The sequence below is a fragment of the Camelina sativa genome, chromosome 4 (assembly GCF_030686135.1).
Source record: "Camelina sativa cultivar CO46 ecotype springtype chromosome 4, ASM3068613v1".
In the NCBI taxonomy this organism is placed as follows: domain Eukaryota; kingdom Viridiplantae; phylum Streptophyta; class Magnoliopsida; order Brassicales; family Brassicaceae; genus Camelina; species Camelina sativa.
The window spans coordinates 24,745,153-24,758,867 of NC_141883.1; the positions used below are offsets into that span (position 1 = coordinate 24,745,153).

General features: G+C 34.9%; 1 protein-coding gene and 2 long non-coding RNA genes across 3 annotated transcripts; 2 read left to right on the forward strand and 1 right to left on the reverse strand.

Moving 5' to 3' along the window:
* The first annotated feature begins 3,723 nt into the window (after positions 1 to 3,723).
* LOC147946160 (uncharacterized) lies at positions 3,724 to 5,249 on the forward strand. Its single transcript, XR_015597523.1, has 2 exons — positions 3,724 to 3,873; positions 4,347 to 5,249. It is a non-coding gene; the product is annotated as an uncharacterized LOC147946160 (long non-coding RNA).
* Positions 5,250 to 7,882: 2,633 nt separating this feature from the next.
* Positions 7,883 to 13,618, forward strand: LOC147946161 (uncharacterized). The gene is made up of 3 exons (XR_015597522.1): positions 7,883 to 8,107; positions 9,069 to 9,410; positions 11,691 to 13,618. It is a non-coding gene; the product is annotated as an uncharacterized LOC147946161 (long non-coding RNA).
* LOC104781542 (uncharacterized) lies at positions 8,947 to 13,531 on the reverse strand. Its single transcript, XM_010506246.3, has 3 exons — positions 13,239 to 13,531; positions 12,938 to 13,115; positions 8,947 to 12,837 (listed from the first exon to the last, which is right to left on the reverse strand). Exons 1-3 carry the CDS (start codon positions 13,347 to 13,349, stop codon positions 9,134 to 9,136), a joined length of 3,993 nt encoding a protein of 1,330 aa, XP_010504548.1. The 5' UTR covers positions 13,350 to 13,531; the 3' UTR covers positions 8,947 to 9,133.
* Positions 13,619 to 13,715: the final 97 nt, after the last annotated feature.

A 13,715-nucleotide genomic window follows, 5' to 3' on the forward strand; every position in this document is an offset into this window, starting at 1 on the left:
TGATCATGATGTCATTTCATCACTCAGTGAGAATGGAATATAGAATCTTGCTGTAATCCATAATTACTTAGGATCATTCAATGTGTTTCTATAATCGGGTAACTTTTGGACCGAAATTTAGACTAATAAAGAATCTAGAAAATATCCGTTCAAAGTTCAAACCTTCCTTTTCTGTTTTTACTGATTTAGTAAAAGTTTAAACAGAGTGATGTAGTGGATTGAATTAGGGGTCGTGTCAGATTTGATATCCAAATTTTATGATCTATTTTTCTATTTGCCGAAGATACGGTATTTTGAATAGTAGTTTTGCATACCAAAAATTCAAAACGACATACAGATAGGTCCTTATCAGCTATTACCGAGATGTATACTCCCTAAATAGACCTACCTAGTTCAAATAGTTTACGTTCAGACGAGTCCTAAACGAATTGCTTTGACATAAAATAATTGAGTGATGGATATTGGAGCAGAGAGGCTTATCTAAGTTCGATTGATTACGTTGAGAATGAGAACTTACATGAGTAGAAAGTAAATTGGATCTCTAGCTCTCATTTGCCCTCCAGTACGACTAATTAACCTTTTATATATCATAAACATATATAATTAGACTAAGTTAACTAAACATCTCATTTGACTACTATAAAATATGGCGTATCAAAACTAAACTTTTCTACCCAATTGTTTTTTCTAGAAACTCTTCTATCTGTTGTCCAAAAAGAAAAAGAAACTCTTCTATCTTATAATAGACTTAAATTCAATACATTCTATAATGATAACAACACAATGTATTGTTGAAAAGTATTAATATGTCGTCTCTCACTCGGATCACTCTGTTCCGTTTCGTCGAAAAGGTACAGTTAGGCATCATACGTATTTTCATATATATCATCTTTTTATTATTTGGCTTAATTTTAGTAGAAGATAAATATTTTCAATACTTTTCAAACTCAATGGCCCTCGCTCACTATTTCCATGTATCATATACGTACACGTATATGGGTACTCCTCGCTTATAGTCGGAGATGTCCTAGTTGGTCTAGTGCACACTCACTCTCTTCTAACCAAGTTTAAACTAACGATCGGTGATATTTATATAGGACATGTTTGACATGACTAAAAGTCTAAAATGGTAAACGTTTTTTTATTGATTTTTAGTCCATAATTTTTATTTACGGAAATATATTAGTGTATAATCTATTGCCGACTTTTTCAACGTCATGATTTTGAGACAATCTCCTATAATGAAGTTTAAGACATCATTTGAGCTAGGATCAAAAGATAAATCAATTTCAGAACACAATTAAATCCTGAACAGAGGTTATTACTATTAAGACTATTATTTTTCTGATAAAAGGAATACTAAAAGACAAATTTTAGGATAAGAGTTTGGTTTTAGTTATTTTGGGTGTTGTTAGCTACCATGGCTTATTACACCTCCAGAAGGGCAGAAACCAATAAACTACTGACAAGATTTGTTCGCAGGTTCATAAATGAGACCTGTGTTATTAATGGCGTAAAGTCTAGTTGTTGTGTCTCAACATTTTCATTAAATTCAAAAGGTTGGTTCTGTAGCAAAATTTATTCCAGTTGGCAAATCGCAAATACATTTATTAATACACATATCGTAAGTCACTGTAATATAGTTTTATATATTATTAATCAAACTTATTAGGCCGGCATTTCTTCTAATTAGTCTTTTTTACTCATAATGCATTGTCTATCGAATGAGAATTAGTCTCTGACCAATTGTGTATAAGTCACAGGAATAATTTAAATATTGTTTTTACAAGGGATGATGTAAGAAAAAAGTGAATGGGGGGGGGGGGAGAGGTGTTGACAAGGAAATAAACAATAATAAAATGATTAAAAATATATCATAATCAAGTTTTTGCTTAATCAAATCTGAAGCTTAACTGTCTTTTTAGAAATAGTTATTTGAGTATCCTCCATTAACAACTTGCTAACTATCGGCTTAAAAAAACTGTGGATGGTAACCTATCTTCTGTTTTTGGAAGGTGGGCTATACGCAGGCAATTATAAAATAAGAGTATATGCATTTTGATCGTATAAAATCGATACTGTTTTCTTTATATAATACATTTTTTTGAGCTTAAATCAGAATTTTGTTTTCAAATTACTAATGGTGTTAGTGGTATAATCTAAAACACCACAGGATTGCATTGCAAAATAATGATAAATCTCGATTTTAGTATTTTATCCTAAATTGTATTGTTAAAAGAAGATAAGTGAATATCTAACAAATGGGGCAACCATGAACTACGACGCATCTCTATCACGATTTTTCTTTAAACAGATTCAATGGCTGTAGTTTTTGTTGGATGTTTGTTTTTAGTTAATGATAAAATCACTTTAAAATAGTTTTGAATTTTCAATCAACAAAAGAATCAAATTATCAAAAAAATTGGATATTTGTTAGATTTTTTCTTTCTTTTTAAAATAACACACCATTTACTTAAACCAAAGACTATAATGTTTTATACATAACATACATATAATGCACTCGAGAAATATGAATGCTTTATACATATCTTCAAATGGATCGAAGTATAACAACGACAATAATGATAGTAAAAGTCATCAAGTTGTGTAGGCAACTATTAATGTCTATATATGTATCCAAAATACCATTTAATAAGGGGTCCAATAGAATGATAATTATTCATACTACAAGCCAACACCCGCGTAGCAAGTTAGACATGGATACTACAGTACAACGTTGTACTATTTGTTAAAAGTTTATGACATTATATAAATATCAAATATGTATACTACAACCAAATGATGTTTACTAGAATTCCTCAACTTTTTCTAAGTTTTGTATTTGTGTAAATGATGTAACCAAAAATCAGACCATAACATTACCTCAAGAGCTCAAATTTTATACTACCATTTAGACCCAACATAAGATGCTTAAGGGTTTTCTGACATATTTAAAGGAATAGATTGACTATATACTCTAAAACAGCTGTTATAGTTTATGAACAAAATATTCAAATCGCAGAGTCGGTAAAAAAAAGGTGCGTTTGAAGTCGTAGAAGTTGCATAAGTGCGGTGGTAATAAACAAATTGCTGAATCATGAATTTGATAGTAATGAGTGAATAAAATAATCATTCGAAAGTTAAATGGTTTAGTAATGTTATACAGTGCTCAACTTTTGTGTTTTATTTAGCTAGAACGGTGCATGAATCAAAATAATGTACAGTTGATTGTGATGTGTAAAAGAGAATTATTGCAAAGAGGAGTGAGTGGGTATCGTATGCTTACTATGCTGGTACCAATAATTGTACAACCCTTGAAACAATTTTTTTTTTTCACCAAAATAGTTTTGTGAGATCAAAAGGGGAAATAAAACAAAGGAAATAATGGGGAAGCTTCATATTTCATATCTACAATGAGAAAGTTCCTATTGGAAAAAGAAGTGAAAATTATCCGGGATAACCTACTTTTTATAAGAAATAGCTACGATAACCCACCTAATTTTTTTATTCCCTAGATAACTCACTTTTTATGTCAAGATTATTATAATTCCAAACCTACCCTTATAAAATATTTCTTACTAATGTAAAAACATTATTGATTTGTTTCATTCCACATATATACATATATACGAATTGTTTAATAATTAGACTAATGGGCCTTTAAAATTTAATATAGCCTAATTGGGCTTTTAAATGTGGAAAACATAATTTAAAAAATAACCTGGAGAGTAGATGACACCAACAAAAAAAAGAAAAACGAAACAAAAAAAAAACATCTGCGCCGTCGTTTGTGTCACCGGCTTCTCAACTCACCGACAACTGAAATTTCCTGTTCAATTATCATTCTTTGGCCGATTGTTCTCCATTGGTAAGGTAAACAGTGGTTGTGTTACAAAGATTATACGATTAAGCTTTATGATTGTACTTTTATCTACAACTACCTCCAATTTTTAATTCCCTTCGACAAACTTTGATTAATTATTTACTGTATAAGTAACAGTTTTTGTGGGATTGTTGAATTTGATGGAATAATTAGTTATAACATAAGACTTTTGATCAAACTAATTTTTTTTTTTTTTTCTTTCGACTGTGTGTATCATCGTGCCAATTTTTTTTGTTTGTTTGTTAAGTTGTGTTTCTCTTTCTGTAATTTTTTATCTTGGCTAAATTGTTTGAATTTGGTTTAGTTTGCTTAACATTAAAAAGAAATCGATCAACAGCAGATTCGTATTATACATTTCAAGACACTTATTTCACTTTATATGATTTGTTTTTAAAAAGTTTTGATAATTCATTTGTTTTATGAATGTTTTACCGGATGGATGTTCAAACAAACATCGATTTAGGATTTCCAATGCGTTTGTTTTCACTTGGTTGTGAGCCAAAGCCCAAGAAAAGTATCAATTATCACAGCAAAGTTGATTTTCTCGAAGATGTTGAAATTGCTGTCAGAGAAGAAGTCTGGAACAACATCCGTGAATCTCCTCTTGGGGTAATTGTACGGTTTATTGATAACAAATTCACATGGTCTTCCAAGGTTATGGAATATCTTCTCCTGAAACAACTTGTTTGTAAGAAGAAATACAAAATTTGGTGAAAAACCAGCTAGATTCTCTCTATCGGAGTTCGCAGAGATCACCACTTTGAATTGTGCAACTTTTCCAGATGATTGTGAGGGGTTTGAAGAGACAAAGCTGCATAAAGATTTGTGGAAAAAGATGAAAATCAAAGGGAAAATGAATCCTTGCAAAAATGATTTGAGAAAGGTGTGTAAAGATGTTGCGACATGGTCTTCAGATGAAGACAAGACTAGGTTTGCATATTTGTCTATAGTATCTGTCATCTTGGGATACGATGATAAAAAACGGCTTAGTTCTCAAACAGCTTGCATGGTTTTTGATAAACCAAAGTTTGAAAACTATCCTTGGGGCAGAATGGTTTTCAAGCAGCTGATTGAGTCTATGAAACGTCTAGATTATACGGCACAGTCGTACACAATACACAGGTTTATACAAGCCCTTCAAATATGGGCTTACACTGTTGTTCCCGCTCTCGGAGCGAAGATTGGTCGTCCATCAAACGTTAATGGCCCTCCTATTCTGAAGTTCAAAGGTTCAAAGGGCAAAAACAATATTGATATCCATACCACCGTAGTACCACTTTTTTCCTCTTTTACACAATATCCATCAAGAGTTTCACTTTTTTCCTCATCTACACAATATCCATCAAGAGTACCACTTTTTTCATCATCTCCACCACCCTCATCAATGGTGTCACTAGTTTCATCAATGCCATTAGTTTCCTGTAAAATAAGATTATTAGATTAGTAAAGTGAATCAAAGGATCATGGAGTATAAAAAAAACTACTACCGAACAAGTCTGCTAAAAATGCAAAGACTAACCCGAATAAACTCTGTAGACTAACTATAAGTCTAACAAACAAACATATTTTTAGAGTCTGTTAAAAATGCGAAGACTTTACTGAATAAACTTCGTAAACTAAGTATAAGTCTAAAAAACATATTTTTGAAGTCTGCTAAAGTTGCGAAGACTTTACCAAAGTTTATAAAATTTCGCAGACTAACTATAAGTCTAACAAACATATTTTCGAAGTTTACCAAAAATGCGTAGACTGTATGCAAAGTCTATGAATCTCCGTATACTAACTATAAGTCTGACAAATATATTTTTGAAGTCTTCCAAAAATGCGAAGACATTAATGAAGTCTGTGAAACTCCACAGATTAACTATAAGTCTAACAAATATATTTTTATAGTCTTCCAAAAATGCGAAGACTTTACTGAAGTCTATGAAACTCCGCAGACTAACTATAAGTCTGACAGATATATTTTTGAAGTCTGCCAAAAATGTGAAGACTTTAGTAAAGTCTATAAAACTCTGCAGACTAACTATAAGTCTAATAAAAATATTATTTAACTCCACCAAAAATGCATAGACTTTATGCAAAGTTTATGAATCTCTGCATACTAACAACAAGTCTAACAAATTTAGTTTTCAAGTCTACCAAAAATGCAAAAACTTTACCGCAATCTATCAAAACCCGCAGACTAACTATAAGTGTAACAAACATATTTTCAAAGTCTACCAAAAATGCGAAGACGTTTACGTAAATCTGCTGACTTGTAGTAAATTTGATGATAAATCCTAGTCCACTAAAACAACACAGACTTTACACCAGTTTGTTTTCAGGAAGTCTGTCAAAACATACAGACTAATTAAACTTTCAGATTCCACATCAATAAGAGTTCTAGAAGAATTACCTCCATCTCTATGATTGTTGAATACTGGAGATTAAGGGTGCAATTTTGTTTGTTCTTCACCATTTGTTGTGTTCAAACAACCTACAAACCAAAAGTTTATTAAAAAAAACTAGTACAATATTCAACGGAAAACAAACAAAACGATAACTTACAGTTTCCACTTCAATGATTTCCAAATTTTCAGATTTAACCAATGCTTTTGATATACTTAATATTGCTGAAGATGAACAGTGGACATTGTTGGTAGATTGAAGATGAGAGGTAACTTAAGCGATTAATCTTTTAAAAAAATATTTCATTTTTCATTTAATTCCCTTATTAAATTATTTCCTTTATTAATTCAAAATTTAAATTTTCGTTTTCCTAATATTTCCATTTTTAAATTTTGTTTTCAAATAATATTCTGAACATTTAATGTTTAATTTTATGTGAGATTTTTATAATATTTCAGTAATTAAGAAGGAAAATGAATAATATTTTGAGGGATAATATGGTAAAAATGTGCTCTACAAATATTGTAAAATTTTGATAGGTTACTTTGGTTGTTTCTAATAAATTCTAGGATATCATAGCAAATCTCCCGAAAAAGAATCAAAATATTTTGTTTTTTGGGGAAGAGAGAAACATAATTTACAATGAAAATTCAAAAGCTTGCTTCCACAATGATCACTCTTTGTCTCTCTCTTCCCCCTTGAGGACAGTCACAATCTCCCTTTAGATTTGATCTCTCTCTCAAATCGTAACATAAATCTTGACATTTATTACCTGTGGTTCTCACTGTTTTGTTTTTCTTCTTTTTTTTTTTGCAGTTTAAAAAATCTTTTAATAGTAACCATGTTTTTGCTATGGAAAACATGCATGACCCTGATTAAATTTCTAATTACTTCAGATTTCTTCAAATATTACTGAAGTTCGTTTTTCATTTTTTTTTTCCAAAGAATGATGATATTATTGTAGTTTAGCTAGGGAAAGTTAAAGATACTCCCAAAAAATTTATGTAAATCTTCAAAGGTACACACACTAAACACTTGTACGGAAACGAAACAGAAAAAAAAAAATAATACAATGGGGGATCTGATTTGGTTTTGCTTTGTTTGTTTTAAACCCTTTATATGAGTAGTCTTTTGACCTCTTTTGCAGTCCGTGAAGATGTGTTCATAATCATAAAAACGTTTATAGATGGGGGAGTCATGGGACCATGTCACGGTCTAGTCAAAGAACAATGTATTTAATTTTACATTAATATGTTGTAGACGATCATATGATATAGTTTGCTGTTTGTGATATGATCATATGATTTAGTCACATGTATACTTTTTGCATAATGTTGACTGAGTTTCCCAACTAGAATCCATGAGAATATGAGATATACCATTTGAGTAATGAAGAAGCAGGACAAGTTGGAGAAAGAGGGTTTTTACATCACATTGCTTAAAAACGTCACGTTGTTCAAGAGTGTGTAGCTAAAATGGTACGAAGCGTAATGATGATTCAAAACGGCACGTTTTTCAAGTGTGTATATGTCGAATGGTATAGAGAAGTGTCGTAATTACTCAAAACGGCACGTATTTGAAGAGTGTGTTGTGTCTATAGAATGTCGTGAAGTGTGAAAAACGATGTCTTGCTTTCCTCTGAAAGAGATTTGGATTATACGGCATTCTCGTTACGGAGTCGGAGAGATCTAAAGCTGGAGATGGCAGGAGAAGCAACGATGTACTTTAAACATAGCACAAAAAAGATTCGATTTTTTTTCCCGTTTCCACTGGGTTTTACTGGTTATGTCTGAGAATGGGTCGGAGCCTTTCCGAAGTCGTCTCTCTTAAAAGGTAAGAAAGAGACCACCACATTTGAGTTTTCATTTCAGTCTGTGATTACTTACTATGTAAAGATTGAAACTTTACTTATTTTGTTCAAAGTGTATACTAGTATGAGCTATAAAAAATTTCTTGTCGATTGTGCTGTTTTTGTTTTGTCTCTTTGAAGACAATGGAAGCAAAAGGAGAGATCATTAGCACTATTAGAGCACGTGGATCAATGTGGTATAATTCAAGTTTTCATAAAGTAAAATTATTTGATTCTTCTCGTAAATTCGCATAAGCAGAGGAGAGTAACATTGGACTTAGTGATGCCTCACTTGGATATATCATGTAGGAGAAGCTTTTCTGTTCATATGATCTGGACTTTGTCTCTCTGTAGGTGCTGATTTCGATCATTCATTGCAACAAATTATTTGTGTTTGCCTTGTTTTTCTGTGCTGCATGTTACGATTTTTCTGGATGGAATATTTGTTGATCGATAATTAAGTTTATGTTAAGAGTCGTAACTTTTAGATTAAATTGTGTCGTTTAGTTATAAAACCATAAGACACATCTATTCACTTCTTGTGTCTGTTTGCTACGTATATAAACCTATTGTATCATGGATGTAAAACCACAGTTCGAGATCAATAAAAAGTTCTTTCTTACACTGAGTTTCTTATCACAATCGATACAAGATTGTGATATATTCATACTCTGTTTTATCTCTTGCTTTCTTACTCTGTTGGAATCAAAACTCTAACAATATTTATGTTTTGCAATGTATGAACTTAGGGTAATTTTTGTTGAGCAAACTGGTTTAGTGGATTTGTAGAGTCAATTCCACTTTATCTGATGAGTCTCGAATCTGTTAAAAACCAGATTTATCTACTGAATGAATTGATTTTTACCGTATGTAGGAAACCTTACATGTAATCCAATCACTCTGAAAACAAAATTGAAACAATGTACACACTGTTTTGCATCGCAGGTTAAGCCTTGAAGCATGGGGGAAAAACTAAGAAAGCTTGGAAGAATGCTTCTGTTTTCTTGTCATCAACGTTTTTTGCTGAGGAACAATACATCAGATAGTGAACCAGATGAGTTAATTGGGGAACGAAGTGGTGAAACTATGCGGGAATTTATTATTGAAGTTATTGGAGAACGGATTTGTGAAGCCATCAGGTAATGCAGTGGAGAACCTATAGGAGTATGAATTGGTGACGTGAGAGGCGACCGTAGAGGTGATTTTTGCGTTTGGTATAACGCAAGACGCAAACCCACGATTTCAGAAGGCTCTGTTCTGCTGTAGATGTGAGCATATGGTTCAGAGGTTAGTCTTGACTTCTCATTCTCTTTCTGAAAATGCTCTAGATGGGCTCTTGATATCTCCTCTTCACCTTCACTATCTAGTTCTGCCATTTTACTTGGAGATTTATAGTCCTCTGAAGACACCCTTGAACTAAATGCTGGTATATCTTCGTCAGCATCACATTTTTTAAAGGTGTTCCATGCATTTTCTTGCTTATCTTGAGACATCAATACCCTTCTCTCTTGTTCAAGTGTGCCGTCAAGACTCAGCCTGAATATATCATCTGCGTCTGGTTCATGCTTTGTCCCTACCTCACATTCGTGGCGACGAAATGTCAAAGTTCTCCCTGGTGTCCATTCAAATGTCTCATCTACTTTCATTGATTCATTTTCACACTCTTCCAACTCCAGTGATATTGTATCTTTTGCCATTTCGCCTACTTGTAGCGGTTCGGTTCTGCCATCAATCACCAGCTGAGGCTCCTCCACATTGAACAACTGTCTTTCTTTTGAAAGTTCATGGTCATTGAAGGAACTCCTTGAACTATTATGTGATCTGTCATCAGCATCGTCGTCAAATTCCAGTATTGCCCCTAGCTCAGACTCATGGAGCCGAAATGTTGGAGCTCTTTCTGAAGTCCATTCGAGTGTTTCTTCCACTTTTATTGATTCATTTTCACATTTTTCCAAGTGCAGCGATGGTCCATCTTTCACCATAACACCATCTTTTAGCGCTTCGGTTTTGTTCTCATCCACTAGCCAGGGCTCCTCCTCTTGAGACACAGAAACAACAGATCCATCTCTCACCATCTTGTTTGGCCCAAGCGTTTCATTTGTCTCATATTTAAGCTCCTGTAAATCAGACCTGACTACGTCAAAAACGGTGTTACTCATTTTGCTTGAGCTCTCATACTCATACTGGGAATGCTCTGTTATAGCATCTTGAGAATCATGAAGCACGACTCTCTCTTCTGATCCTCCATTTTCATTGAAGGAACTTTGTGAATTGGATTCTGATCTTCCATCAGGATCCTTGTCTGGTTCAAGTATTGTCCCTAGCTCATAATCATGCGTGCAAAATGGTATGCTGTAATTCTCATAGTTGCTTTCATATTCCTCCAAATGCAGCCCCGCTCTATCTTCCACTGTCTCTTCCCACGTTCTTTCACCTGCAAAACCGCTTCCTTCTAGATAAACTGTTTCTAGTGTTCCATAGGAAGTTTCTAAATTCTCGTTTGGAGACTCCATTTGATGAGATACTAGTCCCTCTTCACCTGCCCCACTCGCCTTCTCGAGAGAAACAATAGATCCATCTTCGCCCACCTTGTTCAGCTCAAGAGTTTCGTTTATCTTTTCTCTAGACTCCTCTAACTCACACCTGACTCTGTCACTGATAGTCATTTCCAACTCTTGTCTTTCTTTTAAATTCTCATACCTATGCTTGGACTGCTCCTCATGGATCCTGGATATTGTGACTATAGCTTCACATAATTGGGCAGGATGTCCTATAAACCTCTGATTCTCGTTCACCAAAGATTTCAGGGGAGACTGTGGTGTAGTTGACATTGGATCTGAATATATGTTCGAGATGTCCTCAATATCTTTCTTGAGTGATGTATCCTCAAATGTTTCACTATAGCGTAAGCTGCTGTCATTGATTGAATCTCCAATATACTGTGATGTCCCCAAATGCATCCACGGTTTGTCTCCCATGTTCTCTTCCCATGTATGTTCGTCTCCACATTCTTCATTTTCTTGAGTCTCCTCCCATTCAATCTCGTGAGTGTCCCTGGTATCCTCGGACAGTACGCATGTTTCATAGACGTATTCTTTCTTGTATAGAAGTTCCTTACAATGAGATATCGATCTCTCTGCATCTCTCTCAGCTTGTTCTCTTGTTTCACTCATCCTTTCGTTCTTGTATTCTGGAACCTCCAGGGACTCACCTGATCCTTCTCCAACTACCTCTTCTGGCTTAATATGTTCATTGTTCTCATATTCAGACTCTTCTAAATTGCAACTGACTCTTTCAATAATGTTATTATCCATCTCGGTTGACTTTTCTGAATGAGCTTCCTGAGATTGCTCTACATGATTCCTTGAAGTCTCTGCAATAGTATCACTTGATGCAGGTTGTTGCTTTCGTAATCTGTGGTTCGCCAAAGGTTTCAGATGAGGCTGCAATGCCTCCAATTTTGAATCTAAAAAAATGCTAGATATGTTCTTTATGTCTTCTTTAATGCCCTTATCCTCCAGTGTGTCCTGACTTCGGTTCAATATAACAGCATCGGTGCTTTTGCAGATTATATCTCCATAATCGTCGTCTAAACACGGCAGATAACTTCCATCTGGATAAATCTCTTCATGACCTTCTGAAGCTGAATCCTGGTGATTAGTAACAGTCTCATCAGCAAAACCCATGCCAGAATCCAGAAAGCTAGGTGAATCCTGGACAGTATCTGTTTTCCCTCGAAGAGAGAACTTAAGTATACCGGAACAACTGCCACATCTCACTTGATATCTCTTATGTTTCCCTTGGGGAGAAACCTGAGGAAGCTGTAGAAGTTCCAAGCAATAGGAACAAGTAGCAAAAGGCGCACCACCAGCTGAAGGAAGAATATGGTGCTTCACCACAGGATTCCTTTCTCTGACATACCGTTTCTTGTCCCTGCGAGAGCTCTTCTTACTACTAGTGTCACTCTTAGAAATCCCTACGGAATGCTTAGAGTATGTGGAGCGATTTGGGGCTGCAGCTGCTTGATAACTACTCTCAGAGTACACAGGACGAATCGGGGTTGTAGAGTTACTGGATTCATATAGATTATGATACTGAAGATCGTGATGCTGAGACTGAGAAGACCGGGGATAGTACTTTCCAGTAGATGTCTCACCCGGAAAACGGGTAGGTGAAGCAACAGAAGATTCTTGAAACGAGCCTTCTCTTCCATATTGCTTGAATTGGTTTGGTTGATGATGATTATAAGACTGCTCTGATGCAGAAACATGAGACCCGTGAAAGGGGCTACTGTAGCCATATTCATATGCAGAAGAAGGGGAAGGACTTCCTGGATAGAAAGGAACCCGAGGTGGGTCTTCGTATCTTCCCTCATGTTGTTTCCATTGCGAGGTACTGCTGCGTGAGTTATACGGAGAGCTTCTTGCTGAAGCAAACGCATCAGAATCACCCGTCACACTGAACTCATCAGCCCTTCTCATCCATTCTCTGTGGATATCAGATGTCTCATGCTTGTTAACAGTTTCTGAATGATATCCCCTTTCAACAGAAGGTGATGCCCTTGAATTGTACTCCCGTTGAACACTCCTCACTGGAGTTCTACTACCACCTTCTGCAGATTCTACCTCGGTACTTAAACTATGGTTTTGAGAAGAAAGAAGAGCCTTGGGAATAGTGTTTGTGTTATCATTGCCTTCCAGTTCCAAACGTTTTGCTGCATTCAAAGAAAGAACACAAGAAAAGGAAAACACTTATATGCATGAGGTTGGTTACCTGTAAATGAGAGTAGAGAGACTTAAAGAAGGCGATCGTACCATGAAGAATCGAGTCGCATCCACCACATTTGTAGGAAGTCGCATCTAAAGGTTCTTGGAGAAGTTTGTGGCACTCGGGACATCTCACGATTCTAGACTGAGAAGATAATCCGGGAACGGGTTTACTCCTCATGCCTCGGACTCGGAACATATGCTTCAAGTCTTTACCACTTGCCAACTACAAAGAAAAAAACAGAAAACAAGCACATCAGCTCAAATCAAGAACCCAAAAACCTGCAATAGGAAGAAGCAAAGATCGAAGAGACAGAGGAAGATGATAAAGAGAGAGAAGTAGTCACACCTTAGAACGGATAATGGAGAGGAGTCTTGGTGAAGGTGATGAATCTGAGGATGGTTCAAGAGTTTTCTTGGTAGAAGATTGGGATCTGCTCTGTTTCTTCTTCTTCATCATGGTTTGGTGATTGACTTATCGTTGATGAATGATCTTTTTTTCTTTCTGGGTTTTAAACTTGTTGGTGATCTTTCAAGCAAGCAAGTAGCAGGGTAGGAGGTATATAATATGATAATATGAATCAGATCAGGCACATGAAGTCATGAAGTACAATAACGAATATATAAATATATATGCTTTATAAAAATCAAAATGAGTAATGGTCAAGGTAATGATGCTTTAACAGACTTGTATATAGTAGTTTATTTATTAAAAATATGCTTCTTCTCGTTTTTGTTGTTCGGAAAATTAAGATCTGAGAGTTGTTGCATTGATTATTATCACTACTGGATTTGGAAGTTGAGGTCCAGTTCTTTAATTAGGTCT

What these genes read in the sequence shown, in the direction of transcription:
- LOC104781542 (XM_010506246.3), bottom strand. Translation starts at nt 13,349, where the DNA reads ATGATGAAGAAGAAGAAACAGAGCAGATCCCAATCTTCTACCAAGAAA. An exon ending in TCTCCATTATCCGTTCTAAG is followed by an intron (nt 13,116 to 13,238) that starts GTGTGACTACTT and finishes TTTTCTTTGTAG; the next exon opens with TTGGCAAGTGGTAAAGACTT. An exon ending in ATGCGACTCGATTCTTCATG is followed by an intron (nt 12,838 to 12,937) that starts GTACGATCGCCT and finishes CTTTGAATGCAG; the next exon opens with CAAAACGTTTGGAACTGGAA.